We start from the raw sequence: 26,793 nt of genomic DNA, 5'->3' as shown, positions 1-26,793 counted from the left end.
GGATCGTTACGCTGATTGGCTTGCGATTCGGGAGGCCGGCGCAGCAGACCGCACGCAGTAGGCGGGCGGGAACGCGAAGTCTCCGCAGTGCCTGACGGGCTGGCTCGGAGGAGCCTCTCTGTGGCCGCTGAAGGGTCCCTCGTTGAGCTGCCGTGGTGTCCGCCGCCTTATGGCGGCGATCGGCGTGCACCTGGGCTGCACATCGGCCTGTGTGGCTGTCTACAAGGTGAGACTGGGAAGCTGCCTCCGGGTCTCGTGGCGGCTGCACTGCTGCACTGTTCTCTGGGCTCCGGGTCTTCGACCCGGGAACCTTGGGTAGGAGCGAGTGGCGATGCTGCGGCTTCTCCGCTCGTCCGCCACAGCCAAGCCCGAAGCGTTGAGGGTAGAGGCATGAAGGATCTCGGGCACTCCGGAATTCCCCCCTGGACCTCGGGGCTGCTTTCTCCTTTGAGGCGTTCCGGGGACGGGAAGGCCGTGGGACACCCAGAGGAGTCTCCGGGAACTCAAGCCTGCAGGGTGCACTTGGGAGATCATAGAATGACCAGAAGGTGTGAGAAGACGTCAGGGCCCCAGGATGTCTAGAGAAGTTCCCGGGGCGGAGGGAAATCGTTCTTATAAAGATGCCTAGAACAAGCCTGGTTGTCAGGATCCCCAGGATGCCTGAGAGGTCCTAGTGACAACTGACCAAGACTCTCCGAAGTCACGGTGACATCACGGGCTCGGGATTCCCGGAGGTGGGAGGTTGCGGCGCCCGGGCCACAAGGAACTCTGAGGTATCAGGGAAAGAAAGACCAGACGTCCACTTGTTTGTACTAAGAAAATGCATGTGCTGCCTTTATTGTCAGGAGAATGTGTGTGTGTCTTCATTACAAGTGCTAAGAGGTCTCTTTCTTGTAGGAGGGAGGAGCTTTATATACAGGTTTACAGCACAGTGGAAAAACCCCAGGTAGAAGAGAGCGTGTTTTCCTCGTGCTGAATGTTGATGTTAGAGGGTCAAGGCCAGGGCAGTAAGCCAGGACTAGAAAACAGGAAGCACTTGGACTGGAAAACAAGTTGCACTTGTAGGCTGACCAGCAACTCACAGAGACCCTGTGGGTCTGGGGCCCAACAGGAGGTCTTTGGAATTTCTGGGCAATCAGAACTGCAGCCTGGAGAAGGGTACCTACCTAGTTAAGAATTGACACTGCTGTACACACTTGATGATTCCCGAACTGAGAACTTGACAAAGAGCTGTGACTTCTTTCTCCTGAATAACGAGGCAGAAGGAACAATGACAAGGAATTTACTCATTTCTAGCTCGGGTTTAAACGTTTCGTGCTTTATAAGGAAAGTCCCAAGGGATTACTGCATTTGTGGGAAAGTCATACTTTTTAGTTATCGTGTATAGAATGTTTGTGTTTGATTTGGTTTACTGTGCAGAACTAACCAGAAAAATGCAAGGAGTAGAAGCCTTGAAACTAATCGTGGCAGTTAAAAGATTGCTATACCATTTTTCTTTCCATATAGATGGCAAAGTAACACTGGCATAAATGCCAGAGTAACCTGCTGTCGGTGTTCTGAGTTAAGCAGGATGGGAAAGAGAGACACTGCAGTATGTAATAAGACTTTGTGAGCAGCAGGGTGGACCAGTCTCTGAGGACTGAAGCCCCAGTAGCCTTGGGGTTGTCTGGGGAACCGTTACCTAAGCAATTCTCATCCATTGCAAGAATTCCTGCTTTGCCAGGAATGTCTTGTGACTGAGGTCCTGCAAAGGCTCTGAAATTCCCAAAGAGCAACCTCACAAATCTCAGGTAACAATCCCTTATTATTTACAAGAGATTACTTAAAAGCCTAAATGACCATCACTTGGACTAACTGCCAAGTACAAAGGCTCTTTTAAACTTCTGCCACAACCTGCAGGTATGTTCAACGAGATTGTGTATTCCAGTGTAAAAGAACTAACCCTTGTGTGTCTTTTTTTAGGATGGCCGGGCTGATGTGGTTGCAAATGATGCAGGGGATAGAGTCACACCAGCCATCGTTGCTTTCTCAGAAAATGAACAGGTACTCTTTATTGCCTCTATTTTGTACTTGAAAATAATAAAGATCACATGCATTGTAGTTAAAATACTGCTTTTTTTCAGGTGGTTGGACTGGCAGCAAAACAAAGTAGAATAAGAAATATGTCAAGCACAGTAGTGAAAGTAAAGCAGATCCTTGGCAGAAGGTATGCTGTAAAGTACTTTTTTTTTTTTTTTTTTTTTTTTTTTGGTTTTTCGAGACAGGGTTTCTCTGTGGCTTTGGAGGCTGTCCTGGAACTCGCTTGGTAGTCCAGCCTGGTCTCGAACTCACAGAGATCCGCCTGCCTCTGCCTCCCGAGTGCTGGGATTAAAGGCGTGCGCCACCACTGCCCGCCTGTAAAGTACTTTTTAAGATGTGGGAATCAACGTTTGTAAGTTCTGGGCAAAATGAAACTAGAGACACTACCATTGTTTGATAATAGTCTTTTAGGGAGTACCCCCTTGCATTTGCTCAGAAATTCGATTCTTGCTAACAGGCCTGGTAGTATTAATGAATGCCGACGTTCATTTACCTTGGGTCATTTTTGTCATTCACAAGTGGTACTTTGGGGCATTTTGCCTTTTTATATATTTTTAACTGAGTGAGCTTGAATAGTCTTGTTGGAATTTAAAGATTTCTCTGCATGGCAATTGAGTTTTACAGAATGTCCTCGAATTGGTCACAATTTGTGTAACTGCTATTGATTTTCCTCCTCGGGGCCCTTCGTGACTCTTTCTGGGAGCTGACTTTTTCCAGTGACTCACAAATGTAATCTTTGGAGAAACAGCTTAATTAATCTCTTAAGAAGCAGGTCAGTCATCTGTTAGAAGGTTATAGAAGCTTACTTCTCCAGACTTCTGTCTCCTCAAATTATAGATTATCATAATAATTAGGGCCTTTTCATTTTCTCTGGAATAGTAGGACTTGACAGTGTTTTAAGAGCTTTCACATCTATGATTCTGTTGAATCCTCCCAACATTCCCATAAAAATTGCCTGGGTGGGTACTATCCTCTGCTGTTTACAGATGGATGAGGAAGTCAAGGCACATGGAATTTATGACTTTCCAAATTAAAGAGGTGAGTTAGATAAACCTCTACATCAGGACTCCTAATCCTCAGAGCCACTCTGTCTGGTCTACTTCATTTAATTAGAATGTAAAGATTAGACATTTCCTTGTGTTGACTTTAAAATTTAGCAATTGTTAGTTAAATTTAATACTTCACTTACATACACGTGTTTATTTTACTAGCTCTTGCCTGTTTAGTTCAGTGAACTTGATAGTATAATATTTAGGAACAAATTCAGATTTTTGTGTGTATGATGGTTTTACTCCCATATCCTTTAGCTTTAGTAGTTATTACTAAGTGTATTAAAATGTACTGTTAAGCATATTAAAAATAAATTTGCATCTAGTGTTTTTGAATCATGAGTGGGGAGTTGTGATAGATCTCGAAGCCAGAGTCATTGAAGAACCAGCAATTTCTTTAGTAACCCTCCCCCTTTGGAGATAACTGTAGTTTCATGTGAAAGAAAACAAAGGCAACTAGTATATTATTAGATTTACTGTTTCCCTGGGTACAATCATGCTAGACTATAGCTGAGTATCTTACCTGGACACTAATGTTGATCCAGTCAAGACAGAGAACATTACCAAATCTATTCCCTGGAAGCCAGCAATGTTTTGATTTGTTTCCTTTTTGCTGCCATGACTGTCATTTATCATATTGTGTACTTTGTATTAGTAAACCAGCTTAAGCTCACTTTTCTGGCCTTAAGTTAAATCCATTTACCAAGAATGCAGTAGTGAGTCAGGTGGGTAACACATAAACACACCACAATAAATAAACCCAAGTTAGTAAAAGCCAAATATCGTTCAGACCACTAGACCACAGCCCTGCTAGTACTTTGTAATGCTCTGTTCATTTTCCTCCTTGGCCTAGCTACTTAACTAGACCGTGGTCATTTTTATAAGACGTGGTTATATCAGGTCTCAGCTGTGGATACATTTAGCCCTTTGTAAAAGCCAGTCCTTTGTTACCAAGCAATTAAGTCCTAAGTCCAATACTTCCTGTGAGTCGATGAACTCCCAAAGTCTTGCCTATACGCCTCTGTGACTTACACACAGGTAGCACTACTTGTCTTGCTGCCAGAATGATCCTCACACCTTCCCTATAACTCTCATTCCCCTGTGGCCTTCCAGCCAGAAGTGTGGTCCTCAGACCTGGCTTCTCAGCAATTAGCCCTGAGAGGAAAGAACCAGCTGGCTCCTGGAAATATGCTGAGAGCAGACAGAACTTACCCACGCCTTCAAAATTGTACCCTGCTGCCCAGGAGCTTGCTTCAGTAGCCTTCCTTCCCAGCCCACTATGGCCGCCGCCAGTAGCAGTGCGGGCATCCGTTGGTCCAGACAGGAGACGCGAACTCTTCTCTCCATACTAGGTGAGGCAGAGTACATCCAACGCCTCCAAACTATGCATCATAATGCAGATGTCTATCAGGCTGTGTCTAAGCGGATGCAGCTGGAAGGCTTCCGCCGCACCGAACGCCAGTGCCGCTCCAAATTTAAAGTTCTGAAGGCATCGTATTTAAAGGCCTATGTTGCCCATGCCACAAGCATGGGGGATCCACCATACTGTCCATTTTATGATACGTTGGATCAGCTTCTTCGAAATCAGATAGTGACTGACCCAGACAACCTAATGGAGGCTGCTGCTTGGGCCAAGCACTGTGACCAGAATTTAGTGGCCTCTGACGCCCCAGAGGAAGAGGGAACCAGCATGCGGAAAGTGAAGAGGATTCAGGCAGCAGGTCATCAGCGTATTTTGCAAACAGTTAAGGAATCAGAAGAGGATTGTCGGCTAAGAATCAGTGACCGGATGCGGGAAGTCAGTGACCTTGAGGACTCCTGGGATGACTCCTTGGGTGCAGGTAACTCCCGAGCATGAAAGGGACCGGGGCTTAAAGTCATTTGGTCCCAAATGGTGTTAAAAGTTTGGAGGGCACCCTCTTATTGAACCCCTTTTTTCTACTACTCCAGTATTTTGCAATGACCTTATGTATATGTCAAACTTCACACATAAAGCATACTAGTTTGATCATTATTTGTGCATGCCAGACAAGTGTTCCAACCCTGCTGGGCATTATTTGTAATGGGTACTTAGGAGTATGTGGGAGAAAGAATGGGAAGGGTCTTAGGGAACTCACAAGGTCAGTTTTATAGACGATTAAAGAAGCCAAAATATCTACATTACAGAATAATTTCCTTTTATTCCCTTGTGGAAAGAGAGTTTCCCAAGAACTACCCTATTTCAACTCTGTTGCTGGCTGTAAGCATTCCCTTAGCAGGAATGTCCTCTTTGCAACACTGTGGCTTTGTTTTTCAGGGTGCTCTCAAGGGACCCCCAGCTACAGCAGCTCCCACCACCTTTTCAGAGGTGCAGTTGCTCCCTGTCAGAGCAGCCCCATGACCAGACTGGGTGTGTCGAGGGAATCCAGTCCCTTCACCAACACCAACCGAAATCCTCTTGGGGCAGCTTCCACACCACAGCCTCCAGGCTCCTCTTCCAGAGTTGCTTTTCTCTCTGGTGGGGATAGACTTCTGACCAGTGAGCCCCCTCCACGGTGGCCAAGGCGAAGAAGGCGCTCGGTGGCCAGGACCATTGCAGCCGAGTTGGCAGAAAACAGGAGGTTGGCACGAGAACTCTCCAAGAGAGAGGAAGAGAAGCTGGACAGGCTGATTGCTATTGGTGAAGAGGCCAGTGCCCAGCAAGACACTGCTAATGAGCTGTGCAGGGATGCTGTCATCGCCATCAGACGCCTAGCAACAGCAGTGGAAGAAGCAACTGGTGCTTTCCAACTAGGGCTGGAGAAGTTGCTTCAGAGATTGATTTCAAATACCAAAAGCTAGGAACTGGCCAAATGGCTGTATTTCCCAGACTGGCACAAAAGTTGTTTCTAACAAGTACCTTCTGGAACCCTGGCTCTTTGGTCTTTGGTGTGTCTTCAGGAAAAAAAAAAGAGTGGATGAGCTGTTACCATGCAGAACCGTAGTGAGTTCCTTTCCCTAAGATTCTCCACTAATGGAAAAGCCATTGAGGAATGGAAGAGTGGCCTGGTAGTAACCAGAAGGAACAAATTGATAGCTGTCTTGTCCTGGCTTCCTCACCAGTGTGAGGCAATCTTCTTTAACTCAACAGCAGTCTCCTCGTCTGTGGAGGGGATCAGTGGTCATTCCTGCCCTGCCTACCTCACAGGGTTGTTGTGAGGCTCAAGTGGCTTATAGATGTGAAAGGGTTTTAAAGCACTATACACATGTCAGTCCTTAATGCATTCGCCCTTGGCTACGGTGAGGCTGGGGTTAGCATATCCTTTACAACATGCAGAAGGGTAGTGGTGTCCCGTGACGTCATTGCTTGACTATCAGTTTAATTTGTCTGCCTCTTAGATTGAGATTTTACGTTCCTGAATCTTTCTGGGGTCACTATGCTAGGCCCAGTTGTATTTGTATCTATGTCGCTTCCATTTTCACTGCTGTGTCTCCGACACACCTACTAGCACTTCTCTTACTCAACCAGTGTCCCCCTCCATTTTACCAGTTCCTGGTCTCTGTAGAGGAGAGGATCTAATTGAGCACTGTGGGAGGTAAACGTTTCGCATTGGTACACTTTGACATGGTAAAATAGTGACTGTTTTATAAAGTAGAAAGGGTAAGTAAATTCTTTGCATTTCGTATTATATGAGCCCCTTTAGATGCATAAGTTGTATGTTTACATTTGTGGTTACCATGGTAACAACCTGGACTTTGTCCATTTCCTATCTGCTTGAGGCTAATGGCATTTGTCTATTACCTGGTGTTGGGTTTAGGCCCTGACATATTATTGAGGGCAAGTCTAGATCTAGGGTAACTTTTTTTTTCTAAGTGATATAAACAAGAATTCATAGGGCTAATGGGTGTGGTGGAAGACAGCAACTCTGTTTGTCCTTTAGTTTTGAGAATGCTGGGAGGTGATAAAGCTGTTCCCAGGAGAGAGCTCTCTAAGCCCAGCCCTCACCCAGCCATACATCCCTGAGGGGAGGTGGTGATAACTACCTGCAGTGTTATTGGCCTTCACCCAGCTGATTCTCAGTAGGTTTTGTAGTAACACAGTAAGAATCTTGGGGGTTTAAACGCCCTCCTGCAATTAGGAAGCTTGGGAGAAAATGAGCAGATGCAGATAGGTTTTGTTGGGGGGGGGGAGTTACATTCAGGTGCTTACTTGGAAGCTGGAAATATAAATTTGTAAAGAGGCGTACAAAACAATGGTAGAACCTCCCAGGAACCATGAATGGGTAGCAAAGAGCAAGCTGCAGTAAGATTGAACACTGGCTGCATGAGTCTGACTTGTGGAAATCACTGGGATCTGGTTAGAGCTCCCGGACTCTAGTCCTGTCACAGCTGTTTTCATTGGGTGAACCGCTTACCCTTTTTGTGCCTCGCTTTCTTTTAATCCCTTAAATTGAGGAATTTCTACTAGATAATTTTTATAGTAAATTTCAGTTCTAGAATTTTAAATAACATGGTAAAGGTAAAAATGGAGGTGAGCTATTTATAATATTTTCAGTTGGCAGCTATTAGTGTATGTTTGAAATACTGTTTACGATTGTATTTAAGGACACCTCTATGGTATTGATGCTTCTTGATGTGCTGATGAAAGTTCTGAGCATCGTACTGAACATCCACAGACGCCTTTCTTTCATTGAAGTGGATATATAAGTGTACGTTGTTTCTTGCTTTAGGCCATGATGTGGAAAGGTGCATATCTGTTGTAACCAAATAAAGCTAATACTGATAGATGATAAATTTTCTGGGAAAAAACAGAAGTACTTTAAGGAGACTTAGACCTGTGCCATATAATTCTAATGGTGACACTATGTAGATGGGCTCTGTTTGATGTGGGAGAAATGCTAAGGAACAGAAGTGGAGTTAAATTTAAGGTATTTTGAAAACCCTAATCGGCCGAGTAACCAAAATAAGGGACTAAAACTCATGGTCCTGAGGAGGTAACAAGAAAACAAGCAAACTTCTGTAGGAGACAGTGCAATGGTGGAGGCTGTGTGTGAGAAAGAGGCCTGAGCTGCGACCTATCGTTACCTCCTCCAGCAAGGCTTTCACAGTTCTTCATCTAACGAGGGAACTGACGATCGTCCTACCTCACAGGGATGTTGTGAGGGTCCAGCACACAGATGAATGTACATTTAGATGTGTAGGCACTGGAATGTAACAGGAGTGGGGAAGGAGAGTCCATAGCACTTGAGTGCTAGTGTTGGCAAGCCCAGGGTCCTGGTAACTGTAAGAGATACTTGAGAAACTGGACATGGCATTGCTGGAAAAAAGTTGTGATGTAGGCTCAACCCTTCCTGAAGGCCACATGTGAATTAGGTGCTGTCTAGACCAGCCTCCCACCAGCTTCGGTTTTCTGTTACATAACTTAATCCTGGTGTGAACAAATAAAGTTTTGACTTGTGTGGAGTTGTGGGTCTGTCCACTACTTTCTAATGATAACTGATCCTTTGACACCTCTGTCCTGATTTCTGTGTATCGTCCTATGAGTTTCTATTGTGTCATTATGTATGTATTCCCCCTGTGCTACATGTGCATCCTGTCCTCAGATGAAAGAGGCCCTCTTTGCATGCCGGTTAGGAAATAAATTTCTATAAAATACCTTTCCTTGAAAATGACCCTGTGCTATTGGTTAATAACTTAAACTCCATACAGTAGATGTTCCTAGCCAACTTGAATTCTCTTCCAAACACATGATAATCATGGGGAACTTAGAACACAGGTACAAAATCCTACTCTGGAGATACTCTGTCTTTTCTTTACCCTCCCTTAAAATATCTGGAAGGAGGACCACATAGTTTAGAAAACAAGAGGACCAAGCAGTTTCATGAAAAAAGAAAAAGAAACAAAAACTCTAAATCCTATATGGTTGTTGGCCAGTTAGATCATTAATTAGCTGTGACACGGGCAAGCTTACCTCTGGCCTGTACTAATTATTTTTCAACTAATTTTTAGGTGATAGGAAAAAGGTAAGATGAACCCACATGTGATTCCAGAATTCTGGACCAAATTAGCCTATTTTAAACCCTTTTTATCCCCTTAGATGGCAGAGCTTAAGGTTCTCAAATGACCACTAGCCACTATTCATTTCCAGCTCCTATTAAGCTTTCAATACTTTGTATAGAGAATAGCCACACTCCTTAGAAGACTGATAGGAAAGTGCAGACCATTGTTTCAGTTTCTACGTGACCAAAGGATCAGAGTTCCTGTCTGTCTTTAAGGAACAGAATTAGAGTAGTCATTTACAATGTTAGCAGAAGATTGCTGAAGTATAGCTGGGATCAAGTCCTGTCCTTGTCCCTATTAGCCTATAAGTAAGCCATCCCTCTCTGAACACATCTCTGAAATAATACACCTAACCTGCCCCACTTGGTATTATGAGTCCTGAATGGGTAATAAGTTTGAAAATAGTGTCAACTGTATACATTGGTATTAACTTCTTAGCAACATACCCACTTTTGTATTTCATAGGTGGAATTACTTGGTATTTTATATGGGGTATTAATATTAATATCTATTGGTACACCTTATCATTTACAGCATCTATACTGTTGCTCAATATTTTGGTTTGGGTGTTAATTTTCATGTATAGAAACCAATCAACAAATGTGAGGTTAGGTCTTTACCAGTGTTTACAGTCTTATGTTCCTTTTGTCCTTTGTATTTCAGTGGTTGGGTCTTCGGGGTCATAGGTGTGAAAGTGTAGGGTACAAGGTCATTGATGGAATCCATATTCATTTGAAAATGTATGGCAAGGTCAGAACAAGAAAATTAGTTATGCCGGGCGTTGGTGGCGCACGCCTTTAATCCCAGCACTCGGGAGGCAGAGGCAGGCGGATCTCTGTGAGTTTGAGGCCAGGCTAGACCGACAGCCTCCAAAACAGAGAAACCCTGTCTCGTTAAAAAAAAAAAAAAAAAAAGAAAGTTAGTTACTTTCAAATGCAACGAATAACAATTGTAAATCATTAAATTCGGAGATTCTGTTAGTATTGAACAGTTTAATAATTTTGTTGATGTATTTTTGGATCTATTCGGTGGTATAAATGTCTCTAAGTCTTATGAATCTACAATATTAATTTTTTTAATGCTGAGGTGTCTCTGTGTTTCTTTATGAACAGCCCTGCCGATCCACAAGCCCAGAAATACATCTCGGAAAGTAAATGTTCAGTGAGTATAGTTCTTTTACTCTCTCTCCCTTACTCAGAATAATTAATTGCCAAAGGTCATGATATACAATGTTAAACTGAAATTCATTTAAAGTTTTTATCCAATTTATTCTATATTTGGCATAATTGTAATTTTTTTTAGGTCATTGACAAAAATGGAAAATTGCGATATGAAATAGATACTGGAGAAGAAACAAAACTTGTTAATCCAGAAGATGTTGCCAGATTGATATTCAGTAAAATGAAAGGTACTGCACAACTTATTTTATTTTGCAACTTCTGTTTTATATATATATAGAGAGAATTTATCTACATATACAAGTGTATATGTCTATATATGTGCCTGAGGTTAGAGGCATTCTCTGGAGCTGGAATTAGAAACACTTGTAAACTGCTTGATGTGGATGCTGGGAATTGAACTTAGGACCTCTGCAAGAACAATGCATGTTCTTAACTACTGAGTGACCTGTGCAGCCCCTAACTGTTAACTTTCAGTGATCCCTTAACCATAAGAGAGTTGGGGTGGTGGTTCCCAGTGCTGAGGAGTGGGAGACACATGCATACAGGGGACTTGCTGGCTGGCCATCCTACTTGAAGAGTTCTAGGCAAGTTACAGGGATCTTATTGTGTGCATGCACACCAGCAAACAAAAAGACTTGAAGAGGAAAACAATGAGTGACTCCACAAATTAGCAGTTAGATCTAAATTAGATTATGCCTGGTTACCAATTGGCTCTGGCCTTAATCTTCCCTGTAAGGACAGGTTGAGTGTCTCATATCTGAAATGCTTGGAACCAAAGGTATGTAAAATTTCAGAGATTTTCAAATTTGGGAATATTTACCTAGAATCTGCCAGTTAAGAATCCCTAATCCAAAAGTGTGAACTCCAGATCTTTCCAAAATTAAAAGCGTGTTGAATGCTGCTTTGCAGACTCCAGCCCTTTAAGCTGTAATATAATAGAATTGGGCCAGAGTGACAGCTTCACAACTTCAAGGTTGACAGTATCCTCCCCATGGTAATGTGGGCAGAGAAACCCTGTCTCCAGAAAAACAAAAATAGGAAAGCAAGAGAGAGGCAAGGCAGTCCTTTAATGTCCTGAGCTCATGGTGGGATGGGGAGGTCTTCACTGTAATGTCTTTGGAACTGGTTCCTGGACCCAATCTAATTCAGATTTCAGAATAAGACTGAAGAGCCGGGCTCTTTAGAAAATACCTGGTTCCGTGTCCACAAGCCATCATGAGACCACAGGAAGCTTGGCGTGACTTAAGAGCCACAAGAGAAGAGTGGACAGAGTGGGCAGGATCAGTACCTGTTTAGTGAAGAAATCTTTGACTTCAATTAGGAAACTACATAAAGTTTCCTCATTTAACATGTCTCCTCGTGATGTGTTTGTGTTTGCTTTTAAATGTACAGAAACAGCACATTCTGTCCTGGGCTCAGATGCAAACGATGTAGTTATTACCGTCCCATTTGATTTTGGAGAAAAGCAAAAATCTGCTCTGGGGTAAGTGTAACTATCTTAACTTGGGTAGTTAAAAGAAATACAAACTGTACTCAATAATAAAATATAAAGTTACATTTGGGAATAGCTTAGGCAGTACAGTGGCATTTGTATTTCATGGTAATGTAGTTAATACTTCTTTTTATGAAGTACCAAGAGGATTCAGTATTAGATGCTATGTGCCCTCTTAGCTGTTTTGATTGGGAACTGTTATGAATGAATCACTTTGCCTGTTTCATGTAATTGAAGCTTATGTAGAAAATACATAAGAATTTTGTATGGGTGATTATTGAATGAAATGGGCGCAGTGAAGAAAACAAACTAGCTGTCCTGTGGGTAAAAGGGATGTTTATTCCAAACTGCCAAGGCTGTCTCTCAGGGAAGCAAGGGACAGGATGGGAGGGGAGGCTTCCAGGACTTTAAAGGACCAGAGCCTGGGAGGAGGGTTTGGAACCTGTAAGCTGTGGTGGAGGACTTTGAAGTGTGTAACAGGTACTTGTTGTACTTGTTGAGTGGAGACTGAATAAGTTTAGAAACTGGCATAGACCTGGATATGCTAATATTATTTATCTTAGCTCTTAACATCTAAACCAACAAAGTTAGATTTGGTCCTTACAGGTGTCATGAGTGTGGGTACCCTTACTGTACTTGGTAGAGTTATACCTGTGTTTTGGCAAGCAGAGAGATTTACTTTGGGCCCAGAGTAAAGAAATGGGAGGATAGCCGGGCGTTGGTGGCGCACGCCTTTAATCCCAGCACTCGGGAGGCAGAGGCAGGTGGATATCTGTGAGTTCGAGGCCATCCTGGTCTACAAAGCGAGTTCCAGGAGAGCCTCCAAAACAATACAGAGAAACCCTGTCTCAAAAAACCAAAAAAAAAGAAAGAAAGAAAGAAAGAAAGAAAAGAAATGGGAGGGTAGGGGAGGTTAGGGTTAGTGATTAAGAGCACTGGCTGCTCTTCCAGAGGTCCTGAGTTCAATTCCCAGCAATCACATGGTGGCTCACAAGTACCTATAATGGGATCTGGTACCCTCTTCTGGCCTGCAGGTAGGTATACATGCAGGCAGAACACTGTATACATAATAAATTTAAAAAGAAAAAGAAAGAAATTGGGACATTCCATGATGTTTTAGACATTTTTATCACTTCCTAAAATTTGCAATCATGGGGATTAATTGGCGTTCTTCATTCAGTCAAAAATTACTGATTCCTTTTACCTCCTAAGGTATATTGTATTCCAGTAGAGTACATAGGGCTGAGTGTGATGTGGCTCTAACATCAGAATTCACTCTAATTATGCAGTGTAATCCTTCCTTCAAAGTGGGATGTTGTGAACCCCATCCTAGACTTTCAGAGCCCAGAGACTCCCAGAAGAAGTGAATTTTTTTTGTTTTGTTTTTACGAGACAGGGTTTCTCTGTATTGTTTTGGAGGCTGTCGGTCCAGCCCGGCCTCGAACTCACAGAGATCTGCCTGCCTCTGCCTCCCGAGTGCTGGGATTAAAGGTGTGCGCCACCACTGCCCGGCAAACATTTTTTTTTAGCATAGATATATTTGAAAACTATCTTTTTCCATTTCTTTCTCTTTTTTGTGTGTATCTGCATGTGTGGTGCATATGTGTTTGCTGGTACCTTTGGAGGTCAGAGGTCCCGATTAGGTGTCTTCAGTCTCTTTCCACCCCATGTTTTGAGACAGAGACTCTCATTAAACCTGACACTCATCCATATGCCTGAGCAGCCTGGTTATCAAGCTCCAAGGATCCTGCCCTGTCCCCTGCTACAGTTGGACACACGTGCACACTCACACACACTCTGCCCCTGCACCATGGTTACAGACACATAGCACCATACTTGTGTTTTGTGGGGGGGTGGGGATTCAAACCTAGATCCTCGTGCCTGTGTGGCAGGCCTCTTTACTGACTGAGCCACCTCGAGCCCTGACAGTTTTTATTTTTCTTATTCAATGTAAGTACAAACTATTTTGTTGGAAAACAAGCTCTGAGCAGTGTATTCTTAAACAGAGTGTGAATTCCAGTCATTTCTTTTACAATGCTTTTCAATGTACTGTCTAGTGGGTATCATTTGCTAGTGCATGAACCTTGCAACAGGGCATAGCTACAAGAATAGGGTTGAGTATGAGATATGCAATTCATTGAGAGCAAATTGTTCCCAGAGAAGCAGCTGGAGCCGCTGGATTTAATGTGTTGCGACTGATACACGAGCCATCTGCAGCTCTTCTTGCTTATGGGATTGGACAAGACTGCCCTACCGGGAAGAGGTAAACACCATAGCTGGAGTTTTCAACTCAATTACAGCAATTATGTCCATCAACTTGGTGCTGACTTTTATAGAGGAAAGACACGTGAAACTCACCTCACTAGTTCTGAGCAGCTGAGAAGGAGCTGCAGAGAAAGCAGGGAATCAGAAGCTGAGAGTCCTCCTGTCACTCTCATTTTGTTGTAGAAATTGGATAATTATAGACTGGTCCAGTTTCCAACTGACACTAGAGCGCTGTCAATCTTACCGCTGTTCAGTTTCGATGCGTTGTTAACCTTTCCAAATTGTTGGATCCTGTTCAAGTTTCTCATGATTAAGAGAAACTAATGTGTTTAAATCACTAGGAAATTTTTTAAGATAAACCATATTAGTATAAAAATATTATAAATTATGAATTCTGATATACCAGAAATAGGGAGTTGACTCCTAGTGTCCTTGTGATTTGGATCTGAGGGCTATGTTATAGTAACTTGTATAATAGTAACAGGATTTCTGTACTTGATTCTATTCAGATTCAGAATAACCATGAAGCCCTTGTTTGGTTTACTTTGAAAAGCTAGTGTTTGGAAGTCTAGTCCCTCAGAAGAGTACTTTCTCCAGCATAGCTGATGAAAGAAACATGGGTTTAGTTTCAGAGGTGTGTGTTCAAGGCTGACTTCAATGCTGGTGGCTAGAGACAGCTGATGGCACATGCCAGCTCTGAACTTTCCTCTTTGTAATATAAACAGTCAAACTAGTGGCTTCAGAAGGACAGCCTGCCTTTCAAAGGTTGTGGTTTTCTGACGAGTTTTGTCTTTTTTGTTTGTTTGTTTGTTTCCTTGAAGCAATGTTTTGGTATTTAAGCTTGGAGGAACATCCTTATCCCTCAGTGTCATGGAAGTCAACAGTGGGATGTATCGGGTCCTTTCAACCAGCAGCAATGATGATGTAGGGGGTGCACATTTCACAGAAACCTTAGCACAGTATCTGGCTTCGGAGTTCCAGAGGTGAGTACCCAGTTCATTGTGACTGAGGCTTCTCTTCAGGGACTTGGTTTGGTTTTCCCTAATTTAAACTTTGCTTTGTCTTTTCGTTTCCTTTCCTTTCTCTTTTAAGGTTTATTTCTGTGGCTGGAGAGGTGACTCAGCCTCTGGTATAACACTCTGGTCTAATACACTGTTAATGGCTGAGCCATCTTTTCAGTCCCAGCACCTTCCACTGTCAGTGTCAGCAGCTGGCTCACACAGTACTCAGTGATGGTGTTGTGACTGTAAAGGAGAGGCACGTAGTCTCCAGTCTGATTGTCGCACCTGCCGCAGACGCTTATATCAAAGTACACTTTATCGTGGCCACTTAATACAGCCATTCAAAATAATACAAAAAGTGGGTTATTTTTCCTGAAAGGACCCAGTCTGCTTAGAAAAGTTTAACAGCATTAGATGGCTGTAATGATATTTAGATTTTAGATTATAAATGACCCAAGACCTTGAAACTTCCAATGTTACATTTTTAGGTTGTTCAAACATGATGTGAGAAGAAATGCCCGAGCCATGATGAAATTGATGAACAGTGCTGAAGTGGCCAAACATTCTTTGTCAACCTTGGGAAGTGCCAATTGTTTCGTCGATTCGTTGTATGAAGGTCAAGATTTTGATTGCAATGTGTCCAGGTAAAACTGATACATGAAAGAAAGTTGACATTCTGGGAGCATCTCATGTGTGTAATTTTCCAATGTGCAGCTTTTCTTTCTTTCCTTGGTTGTCCTTAGTAAGGGAACTTCATTGTCCAGATTTGGGGCTTATTTTGATCAAACTAAATAGTTGTTACCCTTTGATTCCAAAGTCCTTGCTCTGTATTTATTGCTCTTTATTGAAGATTGACATCTGTCTTGTGCTTGCTCTTTTGGCTAGGCTAGCTGGCCAGTAAGCTGTCAGGAGAGTGTTCATGGTGCCCCCTCACCTTCCCTAATGCTGGGGTTACAGGCACATGCAGCCATGCCCAATTTGTTACATGGGTGCTGGGGATTCAAACTTAGGTCCTCACTCTTACCCACTAAACCATCTCCCCAACCCTTTGGTTTTTTGTTTTGTTTGTTTGTTTTGAGACTGGATTTTATAGAGCCCAGGCTAGCCTCAAATTCACAGTACCTGACAATGACCTAGGTTGGTTCTCCTGCATCTATATCCCCTGTCTTGGGACTGCAGATGTGTGCCACAATGCCAGTTTGTGCATTGCTAGAGCCCAGGACATCATACATGCTAAGCAAGCCCTCTGCCAACTAAGCCACATCCCTAACCAATATTTTATACTTTAATCATGTTTGTGACATTTAATAAAAACAGGTTTAATGTGCATAAAGTAGCTTTTAATAGCATGTCTTTTATATGATACAAGGAATTGCCTACAAGTGATTGTATCTTTATACAGACTATTGGATGCTCTCACATTGTACATTTAGTAATAACTCTAGTTAGCTTGTTGCAGTTTCCCAGCAATCTGACAACACACCACTTTGAAGCACAGTTAGAATTACCCAGCTTTCTGAGTTATGTTTTTAGGAGTCTCTTGACTGGTTTTGGGCACCTTCTCCATCTTTGTCTCATAATTGAGGTGCTTCCCTTCTTTTTTTTTTTTTTTTTTTTTTTTTTTTTTTCTTGGTTTTTCGAGACAGGGTTTCTCTGTATTGTTTTGGAGTCTGTCCTGGAACTCGCTTTGTAGACCAGGCTGGCCTCGAACTCACAGAGATCCGCCTGCCTCTGCCTCCTGAGTGCTTGGATTAAAGGCGTGGGACACCAACGCCCGGCAAGGTGCTTCCCTTCTGTTGGCTTTTCTGAAAATCCTGCCCATGATGTTTCAACTGAAGTCATGTTGTACAGAGGGAAACATTAAAAACACTGTTCTTTGGGAGCCTTTGTGGTTAGTGGCTAGCTCTTTAGCACAGCCCAAAGGACAGAAAATGTGTTAAAGTTGCATTGAGTCTCTTGAGGTGGGGAATCTTCACATTGTTTCTGTTTCTAGAGTGCCTTAGTGCCAAGTCTATTCAGTTGCTCAGTGTGTGTTTGCTTATTCATAACAGTATAAAAAGGAAATGAAATTTGTCCTTTTTCATTAAGGAATTTGCCCCAAAGATTTCAACCATGAAGTATATTTAGTTTTTGTAGGTAAAATTTAAATCATTTCCCTACATTTAGGAAATTAAATGTAGGTCAGTGAGGTGACTCAGCAGGTGACGGTGCCTGATGTCCTGAGTTCAGTCCCTGAAACCCACATGACGGAGGAAGAGAATCAGCTCCTCTAAGTTACATATGCACCGTGCACACACGTACAAATACATAAATGTAAAAGAAATTAAATACATGAGAGAATCAGCTCCTCTAAGTTACATATGCACCGTGCGCACATGTACAAATACATAAATGTAAAAGAAATTAAATTCATGAGAGAATCAGCTCCTCTAAGTTATCCTCTGTCTTTACATATGCACCGTGCACACATGTACAAATACATAAATGTAAAAGAAATTAAATTCATGAGAGAATCAGCTCCTCTAAGTTATCCTCTATCTCTACATATGCACCGTGCACACACGTACAAATACATAAATGTAAAAGAAATTAAATTCATGGGAAGTAAGAAGTAAACCGCCACTCTTGGCATGGTTTAATGGAGATTTCTGAGGTTTTGTTATTATTCATTAATAAAATATGGTAACTTAGCTGGGCGGTGGTGGCACGTGCCTTTAATCCCAGCACTCGGGAGGCAGAGGCAGGTGGATCTCTGTGAGTTAGAGGCCGACTGGACCGACAGCCTCCAAAACAATACAGAGAGACCCTGTCTCGTAAAAACAAACAAACAAAAAATATGGTAACTTAATTTAAAAAAAAACAGTTTACTATGAAATGGGGAAGTGTAGTTCTCGTGGAGGAATTCTCAATAATTACATGTCAGTATACAACTTTCTTAGGGAATCGTCTCAACAACTCTTAGTACAGATGGAATATTCTTCTAACGTGATCTCAGGCTATAACAGGGAAGTGCTAGGAATAATTGTTAAAGCTTGGATGTGTGAAAAGTGTAAAGTGGATCAGATGTGGTGGTTTTATTAGGATTAATGGATTTACTGTGGACATGCCATGTATTTGTGCACCTTCTTAGCTATTTTTTGGACGCTTATGGGTCAGTCATGATGGCTCTCCCTTTGAATTGGATATTAAATATTGTCAGACATGTAGGGGGCTAACTCAAAAGGATGGACACACACACACACTGTTTAGTAACCTGCAAAGCCATTCTTAGGAGATGGGCATCTTATTGAGAAGTCACACTGCACTAAGCCTTTGCTCTGCCCTCTCTCTGTTCCCATGTTCACATCTGCATGCAGAGCAAGGTTTGAGCTTCTTTGCTCTCCACTTTTCAACAAATGTATAGAAGCAGTCCGAGAACTCCTACGTCAGAGTGGATTCACAGCAGATGATATTAACAAGGTAACACTCTATCCTTTCCTTATCTATTTTAGGGGCAATTTCAAATTTAAAACTTAGAGAATAATGGTGTAGAAAAATTTGTTTCATAAATTTTGTTAATAATTATGATCTGGTGAACTCACGTGTTTATGTGTATATTGTCTCCTCACACACACACACACACAAAAAAAAAAACCAGACTACTTCTCAAGGTCCTTGTTATTTTTCCATTGTAGAGGCAAAAATCTATATTTGTCACAGGCAAATCTACAGTAATCTTATGGAGACATTAGTAATATAGATTACAAAAATGATGTAGATATACATAAACATTTCTTATAAAGTATTGGGATAGGCCAGGCAGTGGTGGAACACGCCATTAATCCCAGCACTTGGGAAGCAGAGGTAGGTGGATCTCCATGAGCTCGAGGCCAGCCTTGTCTACAAAGTGCGTGCCAGGAAAGACTCCAAAGCTACAACAGAGAAACCCTGTCTCGAGAAAAAAAAAAAAAACTGTTGAGCTAGTACACACTGTTAATTCTTCCTGTTCAGTTGACTTCATATTTAACTTTTTAGCATATTAATCATAAGCTCAATATATATTTCTGTACTGTTTTATAGTGTGATTCTATATTTTAAATTTGTTGATTTAAAGAATATGTTAATTGCGTTTGTGTGTTAGGTGACATAATATGTCAAACAAGGTCTCATGAGGTGGCTTATGGTATCCTCTTCATGTTTTAGGTTGTACTGTGTGGTGGATCTTCAAGAATCCCAAGGTTGCAGCAGCTCATTAAAGATCTCTTCCCAGCTGTGGAGCTTCTCAACGCCATCCCCCCAGATGAGGTCATCCCTGTTGGTGCAGCCATAGAAGCCGGGATTCTTGTTGGGAAAGAGAGCTCTTCAGTGGATGACTCTCTCATGATAGAGTGTTCAGCCAAGGATATTTTAGTTAAGGTAACTAGAGGATGAGTGACTCTCTTATGAAAGTGCTGAGTCAAGGCTATTTTAGTTAAGGTGTTCTTACTTTTCTATGCGTTTCCAAAGAGTTACTACAAATTAACTGCTACAAGTTTTCACTTATATTGTAATGTGTAATAAGCACAGTAAGGACTTTAAATGTAGGCTAGTATTTATATTTTTATGTTGTTTCACTTAGTGTCTATGGAACATGTTAATTCCCTAAGAAAATGAAAGTACATTTTTTTGTTGGTTTTTGTTTTGGGACAGGGTTTCTCTGTGGTATTGGAGGCTGTCCTGTAAACTAGCTCTTGTAGAAGAGGCTGGTCTCGAACTCACAGAGATCTGCCTGCTTCTGTTTCCTGAGTGCTGGGATTAAAGGCATGTGTCTCACCACCTGGCCGAAAGTACAATTTTTAAACACCACCTTTTAGCATACCTGGAGAGAGCTATGTGTCCGTATATAATTAAACAAAGGGAGGTGGAATTGGGTGTTGTACCTGTGGTTTTTCTGTCTCCTCACTAGATTGTCAGCATGGACTACCTGTTTCCAGCAGGAGGAATGGGCTATTTTCGGTTGTAAAGATAAAAGCCAGAGTATTCATCCTGTTTTCCTGCTTCCTAGGGAGTGGATGAATCCGGTGCCAACAGATTCACAGTACTGTTTCCATCCGGGACTCCTCTGCCAGCCCGAAGACAACACACCCTACAAGCCCCTGGCAGTATGTCTTCCGTTTGCCTTGAACTCTATGAGTCTGAGGGGAAGAACTCTGCTAAAGAGGAGACCAAGTTTGCACAGGTAAATAGACAAAATTGGACACTGCAAATTTGTCACAGGCAAATATTTAGCTTTTCTTTCTAAAGTCAATGCAGTAAGCATCTCCATTAATACAAAATAGATGTAGTCTGGTAATAGTCTTCTTATTCATTGCTTAAAAATAAGAAATAATGGATCTTTCATTTGATAGTGTTATGAAAAAATAAGAAAGAAATCATTTTGTGATTAAACCGCTTGTGTGTGCTCTTGGCCAGTCTTAGTAATTAGGTAACTACAAAGAGATGATAAAGCTGTTTTAATGCCAGGTGCATGTGAGGTAATGTTCAAACAGAGCCATCTGACTCTAGTTATACTCTGACTTCCACACACGTATCAAGGCTTGAAAACGCACATGCAAAATAAATCAGACAGGGTTTCTCTGTATTGTTTTGGAGGCTGTCCTGGAACTCACTCTGTAGACCAGTATGACCTCTAACTCACAGAGATCCACCTGCCTCTGCCTCCCGAGTGCTGGGATTAAAGGCGTGTGCCACCAACGCCCGGCTAATAAAATAATTTTTTAAAAGGAAAATTGCAGAAGTTATGTGGCACCACGTTGAGAAGAGACTATTTCTGTGCTCCCATCGGTTCTCATCTCCTTTTCCAAAAGAGTCACAGGTTGGTGACTTACTTGTAAGGTTATTAAACTTGATACTGGCAAAGTCTGGGAAGGCAATGCAGAACTCCTAATTTGCTTTATTGGAAATTTTCATAATGCCTCTTACTGACAAATGTAACCCCAAAATTCTGTATATTTATTTTAAATGGGTAGCATTCCAAGTATACAAAGAAGGTATAATGGAGCATACATAGTCTGTGTCACAGTTGAGAGTGGCTTTTTCCCCACCCCAAGAAGTCTTTGTTTTTTGAGGATAGTACTTCTTAGCAGCCGTCATGTTAGTGGGATGTGACATGAAAAGAGGGACAAATAAATTGTCTTATATATCCTCCCTCTGCAGGAGATATTTGTACTTAGCCAGGCTTAACTCCCTAATTTCTGAATGGTCTAAGTGGTGGGATAGTGGAAAATTGCCCCACTTAAAAAGGTTTGTTTTGATTAAAAACGAAACTTTGATCCTTTACAATAAAAAATACCTAATCATGTTTGTTTTTGCATGAACAGGTTGTGCTTCAGGATTTAGATAAAAAAGAAAACGGATTACGTGATATATTAGCTGTTCTTACTATGAAAAGGTACAAAATCAAATGTTTCCAATATTATGAAGACTTTAGAGTTTGACTGACTTACCATTCTAGGCAAGTCATTTGTCAAAACGCTGCAGCAATTTTCCTAGTGGATTACATTTCCACTGTGAGATCTTCTACTTTTAGAAGAAGTGCATACCAACTAGTTAGCATTGTGGGTCTTCTGTGGACCCTTCTTACTGCTATGGAAAAGCTAGTCTAAGAAATTTGTTACTAATTAAACTCAACTGTTGCCATTTCTTTACTGCCAGGCCATCTTACCACTGTTATTTCAAGTAAATCTTGCCATTTAATTTTAGGAACAATATATTCTGTAAACCATACTTAGAAAGAATATTGAACTCATTAGGATGGACCTACCCTGACCTGTCCTGAGCTTGTATAAAGTTTTAAGCTTTTAACATCTTAGATTTTTCAGAAATATAGCTATGGTCTCTGAGATCTAGAAGGAAATTTAAGAGCGTCCTAAAAACAGCACAAGCTAAATTTAAAGACACTGAACTTATGTTTAATCGTTATCTTGATAAACATCAAATTTCAAAGTCCTCCTCAGTGACTTTTTGTTAGTATAAATTAAGCTTATGGAATTAATTTATTTCTTTTTTCTTTAGGGATGGATCTTTACAAGTGACATGCACAGACCAAGAGACTGGAAAATGTGACGCCATCACTGTTGAGGTTGCATCATAACTGTTTTAGATAAACCAAGAATTTTTTAGAACTATAATATCAACATTATTTGGTTTTGTGTATAAGTGATGTTTATAATAAAATGCTTTTTCAATGAATAGTATAAGCTATGTTTCTATTAAAATACAATTCATTAGTAAGAACTGCGTCTGTTTTCTTTTTCATATAAGATTAACTATATTAATGGAAAATAGGGACTTGTTCATGCAGCTTGTAGGGGTGAGCACACAGTCCTGTCCACGCTGCTGTGGGTCCATGGGACAGGTGGTATATAAAGGAAAGGCGAAGCTCTCTCGGAAGCTCGCCACCTTCCCAGAGCTACTGTCTAGACTTTCAGAGAAAGAACCCAGCATAAACAGATGACAGTCCCTAGAGTTTGTTTTCTTCTGCCTTACATCAATTGGCTTCTTGATACAATACAGAAACTCTGAATTTTATTTTAACAAAATGCTTGGATTTAGAGGAAGACAGCCAGATCCAATTCCAAAGCAGTGTTGGTTTAAGTGAATTGGGACTAAAAGAGTACTAGGAAGTAAAGAGAAATAGATTTTTGTAAAGATACAGGTTAAGAGAATTAGACATTGGTACCAAATATCAGATTCTTTGTTTGATGGTTCTTTTTGGCTAGCTATCCTCTCTATAGATATCTACATGTTCAGTGTCTTCTTGCTTTTGGAGATGGGTTTTTCTGTTAAGACAAGAACAAAACACTTCCCTTTCCTTCGTGAGGGCCCCATGCAACTTGTGGGATATGACTTTGTAGATGAGCTGTCATCTTTCCTCACCCTGAGGTTTTTCCTGTTCGGATCCAATTTTGATCAATTTTGATGGAATCCAAAGCTTTTCTTCTCCTGTAGAAACAAAGGTGCAACACATTCCCCAACATAACACATACCCTAGTTTCCATATTGAGGTCACTACATCCTTGAAATACACCGACTGATTTAGTTCAGAAGTTTTTTCTATAGTCCAGTGTCTTTCTGTAGCTGTTTCTCATTAGCATTAGGAAAGTTTAGTGTTGATTAAGCATTATGTAATCTATGTTTGGGGGGTCTTTGTTCACCCTACCTGTTAATGGAGCATTTCTTTTAAAGTGTGGTCAGATCTATCAACCACTGCTTGTCCTGTGGGATTATGTGGTATACCAGTTATGTGCTTTTTGTTACAGTCTTAGAAAAACTGTTCCAATTTGCTGGAGCATTGTCAGTTTTTATTTGTGCAGGTATACCCATAATGGCCATCACTTCTAATAACTGTGATAACAGAATCAGCTTTTTCAGAGATAAGAGCAGTGGCCCATTGAAACCCTGAAAATGTGTCTATTGTAAGGTACACAAATTCTGGAAAGTGAAATATATCCATTTGCCAAATTTCATTTCTATGTATACCTTTGGGATTACTGCCTGCTGGTAATGGAGGTTGATTATAGAATGAACAGGTCGGGCAGTTTCTTACTATTTCCTTGGCTTGTTACCAAATGGTAGAAAAATCTTTTTTTAAGCCTTTACTATTTACATGGTGTTTTTTTATGAAATTCTGAGGCTTCTAGCACACTTCTTATTAATAAATGAACAATCTCATCATTGCCTAGTGCTAGAGAACCTGACAGACCCATACGGGATCTGATGTGTGTGATATTTATAGGGTGAGTCCTATTCCTGATAGTTTCTTGTCATTGTATAAACAATGAAGTTAATTCAGTGATCTCAATATGTAAAATGACTGCATATTGAGAATCAGTAACTATATTGAGAGGCTCTGTAAAATCCATAAGTACCATGAGAATGGTGTACAATTCTGCCTTTTGTACAGTTATAAGGGCTCTGAACTACTTATACTTCCTGATTTATATCCTTCTTTACCTGATTTATTTGCATCAGTGTAGACTGTAGGGACTCCAGAGATTGGTGTTTTTCTTACAATACATGGAAGGATCCAAATTGTTTTCTTTATGAATTTGATTCTATCAGTTTTGAGATAGACAATTGTTGCTAATCATTCCCAAAAAGTTGCTGCAAGCCCTTTGCCAATTTTAATTATCTTTCCATAAGGAGGAAATTTCCTCATTAGTTAAAGGTACTATAATTTCTGCTGGGTTCCTTCCAGTTAACTGACGAAGCCTTAATTTGCCTTTAGATATCAAATCAGAGATCTTTTCTATATGTCTTTAGTTTTTTATTCTGTTTATGTGGCAGAAATAATCCATTTTAATATATCTTCCTTCTGAATCAAAATCCCTGAGGGGTATTCTCTAAATGGTAAAATAACCAGAATACAGTCTAGTAGTGGATCCACACGGTCCAGGTGTGCTACCCAAGCTTCTGTCTCATGATCTTAATACTCAAGGTTAGTTGTATACAGAACCTATTCCTCCAATGGTGCTGATCTGATCTTTAATGGCCCAAGTACCTGTTTGTGTTGTGGATTCGCATTCTCATAAGCTAGTGATAATCTGAATCAGTTACCTGCAATTCTGCTGCTCTGGACAATCTTTGTAAAAACTCAGTGATCCATTCTCTCAGTCCCTGTACCACTTTGGTATAGGGTTCTATTCTCTCTCCTGGTTCATGAATCTTATCCCAAGCATTCAAGGCTGCTGGCATAAAGACATGTTCATCATATGCAGCCTGAATCTGTGGATCAGCAAAAAAACCCTCACCAAGAATCTTTTTTTGTTTGTTTGTTTTTGTTTTTACGAGACAGGGTTTCTCTGTGTTGTTTTGGAGGCTATCGGTCCAGCCGGGCCTCAAACTCACAGAGATCCGCCTGCCTCTGCCTCCCGAGTGCTGGGATTAAAGGCGTGCGCCACCACCGCCCGGCCCCTCACCAAGAATCTTATCTTGGGGAGTTTCATAACCTTTCTTTAAGTCTCAAAGCTGGAGGGCTTTTTCTTCTCCCCTCCATAAAGCCCTCCATTGTATTTGAGATGAATTTTCAAGCACCGCAGATATTAGATGGCCCCGATCCGTAGGGGTCACCTATTCGTGCTTGCCCATGGGTTCAGTAACTTTCTGACATAAAGTGAATGTATACCATAAGAAACAACAGCTTCCCTGATTCCCTTTAAATCTTTTAGCTGTATTGGCTCCCACTGATAAGAAACGAAGCCATTTGGGTGTTTTGTTGTTTTTTCCGTTGCTGGTTTTTGAGTCATAGATAATGGGAAAACCAAAGGAGAGGGCATAACAACTTCAGGAAGGTCTCCCTAGCGTCTGAGAAGTGTAGGTAAACCTCTTTTATGACCTGTTGTTTGTATCTCTGATTCTGATGTATCAGATTGAAGGTCTTCTAAGGTCTGTAATCTATTCACCATTGTTTCTCTGAGTGTTTGAACTTTAATCCTAGTACTTGGGAGGCAGAGACGGGGTGATCTCAGTGAGTTCAAGGCCAGCCTGGTCTACAAAGCAAGTTCCAGAAAAGCCAGAACTGTTGCACAGAGAAGCCCTGTGTCAAAAATACAAACAAACAAAAAATTCTCAAGACAAAACTCTTAGCTGTCCTTGTAACATTTGAAAAACAAGTTGGGGTGGTGGTGACACATGCCTTTAATCCCAGCACTCGGGAGGCAGAGGCAAGTGGATCTCTGTGAGTTCGAGGTCAGCCTGGTCTACAGAGCAAGTTCCAGGACAGGCTCCAAAACAATACGACAGAGAAACCCTGCCTCGAAAAACAAACAAAACAAGCATTTGAAAAATAAGTTACATACTTCTAGCATATGATAGTATTAAATAAACATTTTCATTCCCAAAGACAGAAATGCAAGCATAGAAAACATGACTTTAGACCAAAGCAAGACCCAAACCTAAGGCAAATACTAAATCTTGTAGCTCAATATCTGGCATCAAGGATGCACTGTCATTGCGAGCTCCAGCACACTGGGTCCTGCCTGTGGCCTTGTCAGCTGCAACCTACATCTCTGGAGCTGGCTCTGCTCACTGCCTGCAGCTTTCCTTAGCAGATGGACCATTCTTACCCCCTCCAACATCTTGAGGTCTCTATCCTGTGGTTTTACCCTCAACTTCAATCCATATTTCAGTACATTTTGATAGCTTTAACACGTGTGAGAATTCTCTTTTTAAAGATTTATTTACTTATTATATATACAGTGTTCTACCTACATGTTGCCCGCATACCAGAAGAGGACACCAGATCTCATTGTGGATGGCTGTGAGCCACCATGTCAATTCTGGGAACTGAACTCGGGTCCTCTGCAAGAGCAGCCAGTGCTCTTATTCTTTGAGTCACCTCTCCAGCCCCGGTGAAAATTCTTAAATGTTAAAAAAAGAAAGAATGATCACAAAATAGGTCATTTTGAAAAATGTCAGATTATCTAAAATGACAGTGAGTGACCATAAAAACATTAATACCTGTCTTAGTTAGGGTCTCTATTGCTGTGATGAAACGCCGTAACCAAAGAACTTGGGGAGGAAAGCTTTTATTTGGCTTACTCTTCCACAGAACTGTTCATCACTGAAGAAAGGACAGCAACTCAAACAGGAGAGGAACCTGGAGGCAGAAACTGATGCTGAGGCCATGGAAGAGTGCTGTTTACTGAGTTGCTTCCTCCTCATAGCTTGCTCAGCCTGCTTTCTTATAG

At 41.4% G+C, this 26,793-nt stretch overlaps 2 protein-coding genes across 3 annotated transcripts; both read left to right on the top strand.

The window, feature by feature from the left end:
- The first annotated feature begins 40 nt into the window (after positions 1–40).
- Hspa14 (heat shock protein family A (Hsp70) member 14) lies at positions 41–22,294 on the top strand. 2 transcript variants are annotated; one of them, XM_040755489.1, is made up of 14 exons: positions 41–226; positions 1,963–2,043; positions 2,124–2,206; positions 10,259–10,307; positions 10,449–10,554; positions 11,720–11,810; positions 13,978–14,082; positions 14,906–15,067; positions 15,574–15,729; positions 18,442–18,544; positions 19,268–19,480; positions 20,109–20,282; positions 21,424–21,494; positions 22,118–22,294. In XM_040755489.1, the coding sequence occupies exons 1-14, from the start codon at positions 170–172 to the stop codon at positions 22,194–22,196; spliced, it is 1,530 nt and encodes a 509-aa protein (XP_040611423.1). In that variant the 5' UTR covers positions 41–169; the 3' UTR covers positions 22,197–22,294. The 2 variants fall into 2 exon arrangements, with proteins under 2 accessions (XP_040611423.1, XP_040611424.1); XM_040755490.1 differs by lacking the exon at positions 2,124–2,206 and having other exon boundaries at positions 74–226.
- On the top strand, positions 2,121–5,948 carry LOC121143518 (zinc finger and SCAN domain containing 29). Its single transcript, XM_040755491.1, has 3 exons — positions 2,121–2,206; positions 4,242–4,969; positions 5,425–5,948. Exons 2-3 carry the CDS (start codon positions 4,408–4,410, stop codon positions 5,946–5,948), a joined length of 1,086 nt encoding a protein of 361 aa, XP_040611425.1. The 5' UTR covers positions 2,121–2,206; positions 4,242–4,407.
- Positions 22,295–26,793: the final 4,499 nt, after the last annotated feature.

This window comes from Mesocricetus auratus, unplaced genomic scaffold (genome assembly GCF_017639785.1).
Source record: "Mesocricetus auratus isolate SY011 unplaced genomic scaffold, BCM_Maur_2.0 Super-Scaffold_100013, whole genome shotgun sequence".
Lineage (NCBI taxonomy): Eukaryota > Metazoa > Chordata > Mammalia > Rodentia > Cricetidae > Mesocricetus > Mesocricetus auratus.
The sequence above is the reverse complement of the archived record's forward strand: the minus strand, read 5'-3'. Positions and strand labels throughout refer to the sequence as shown.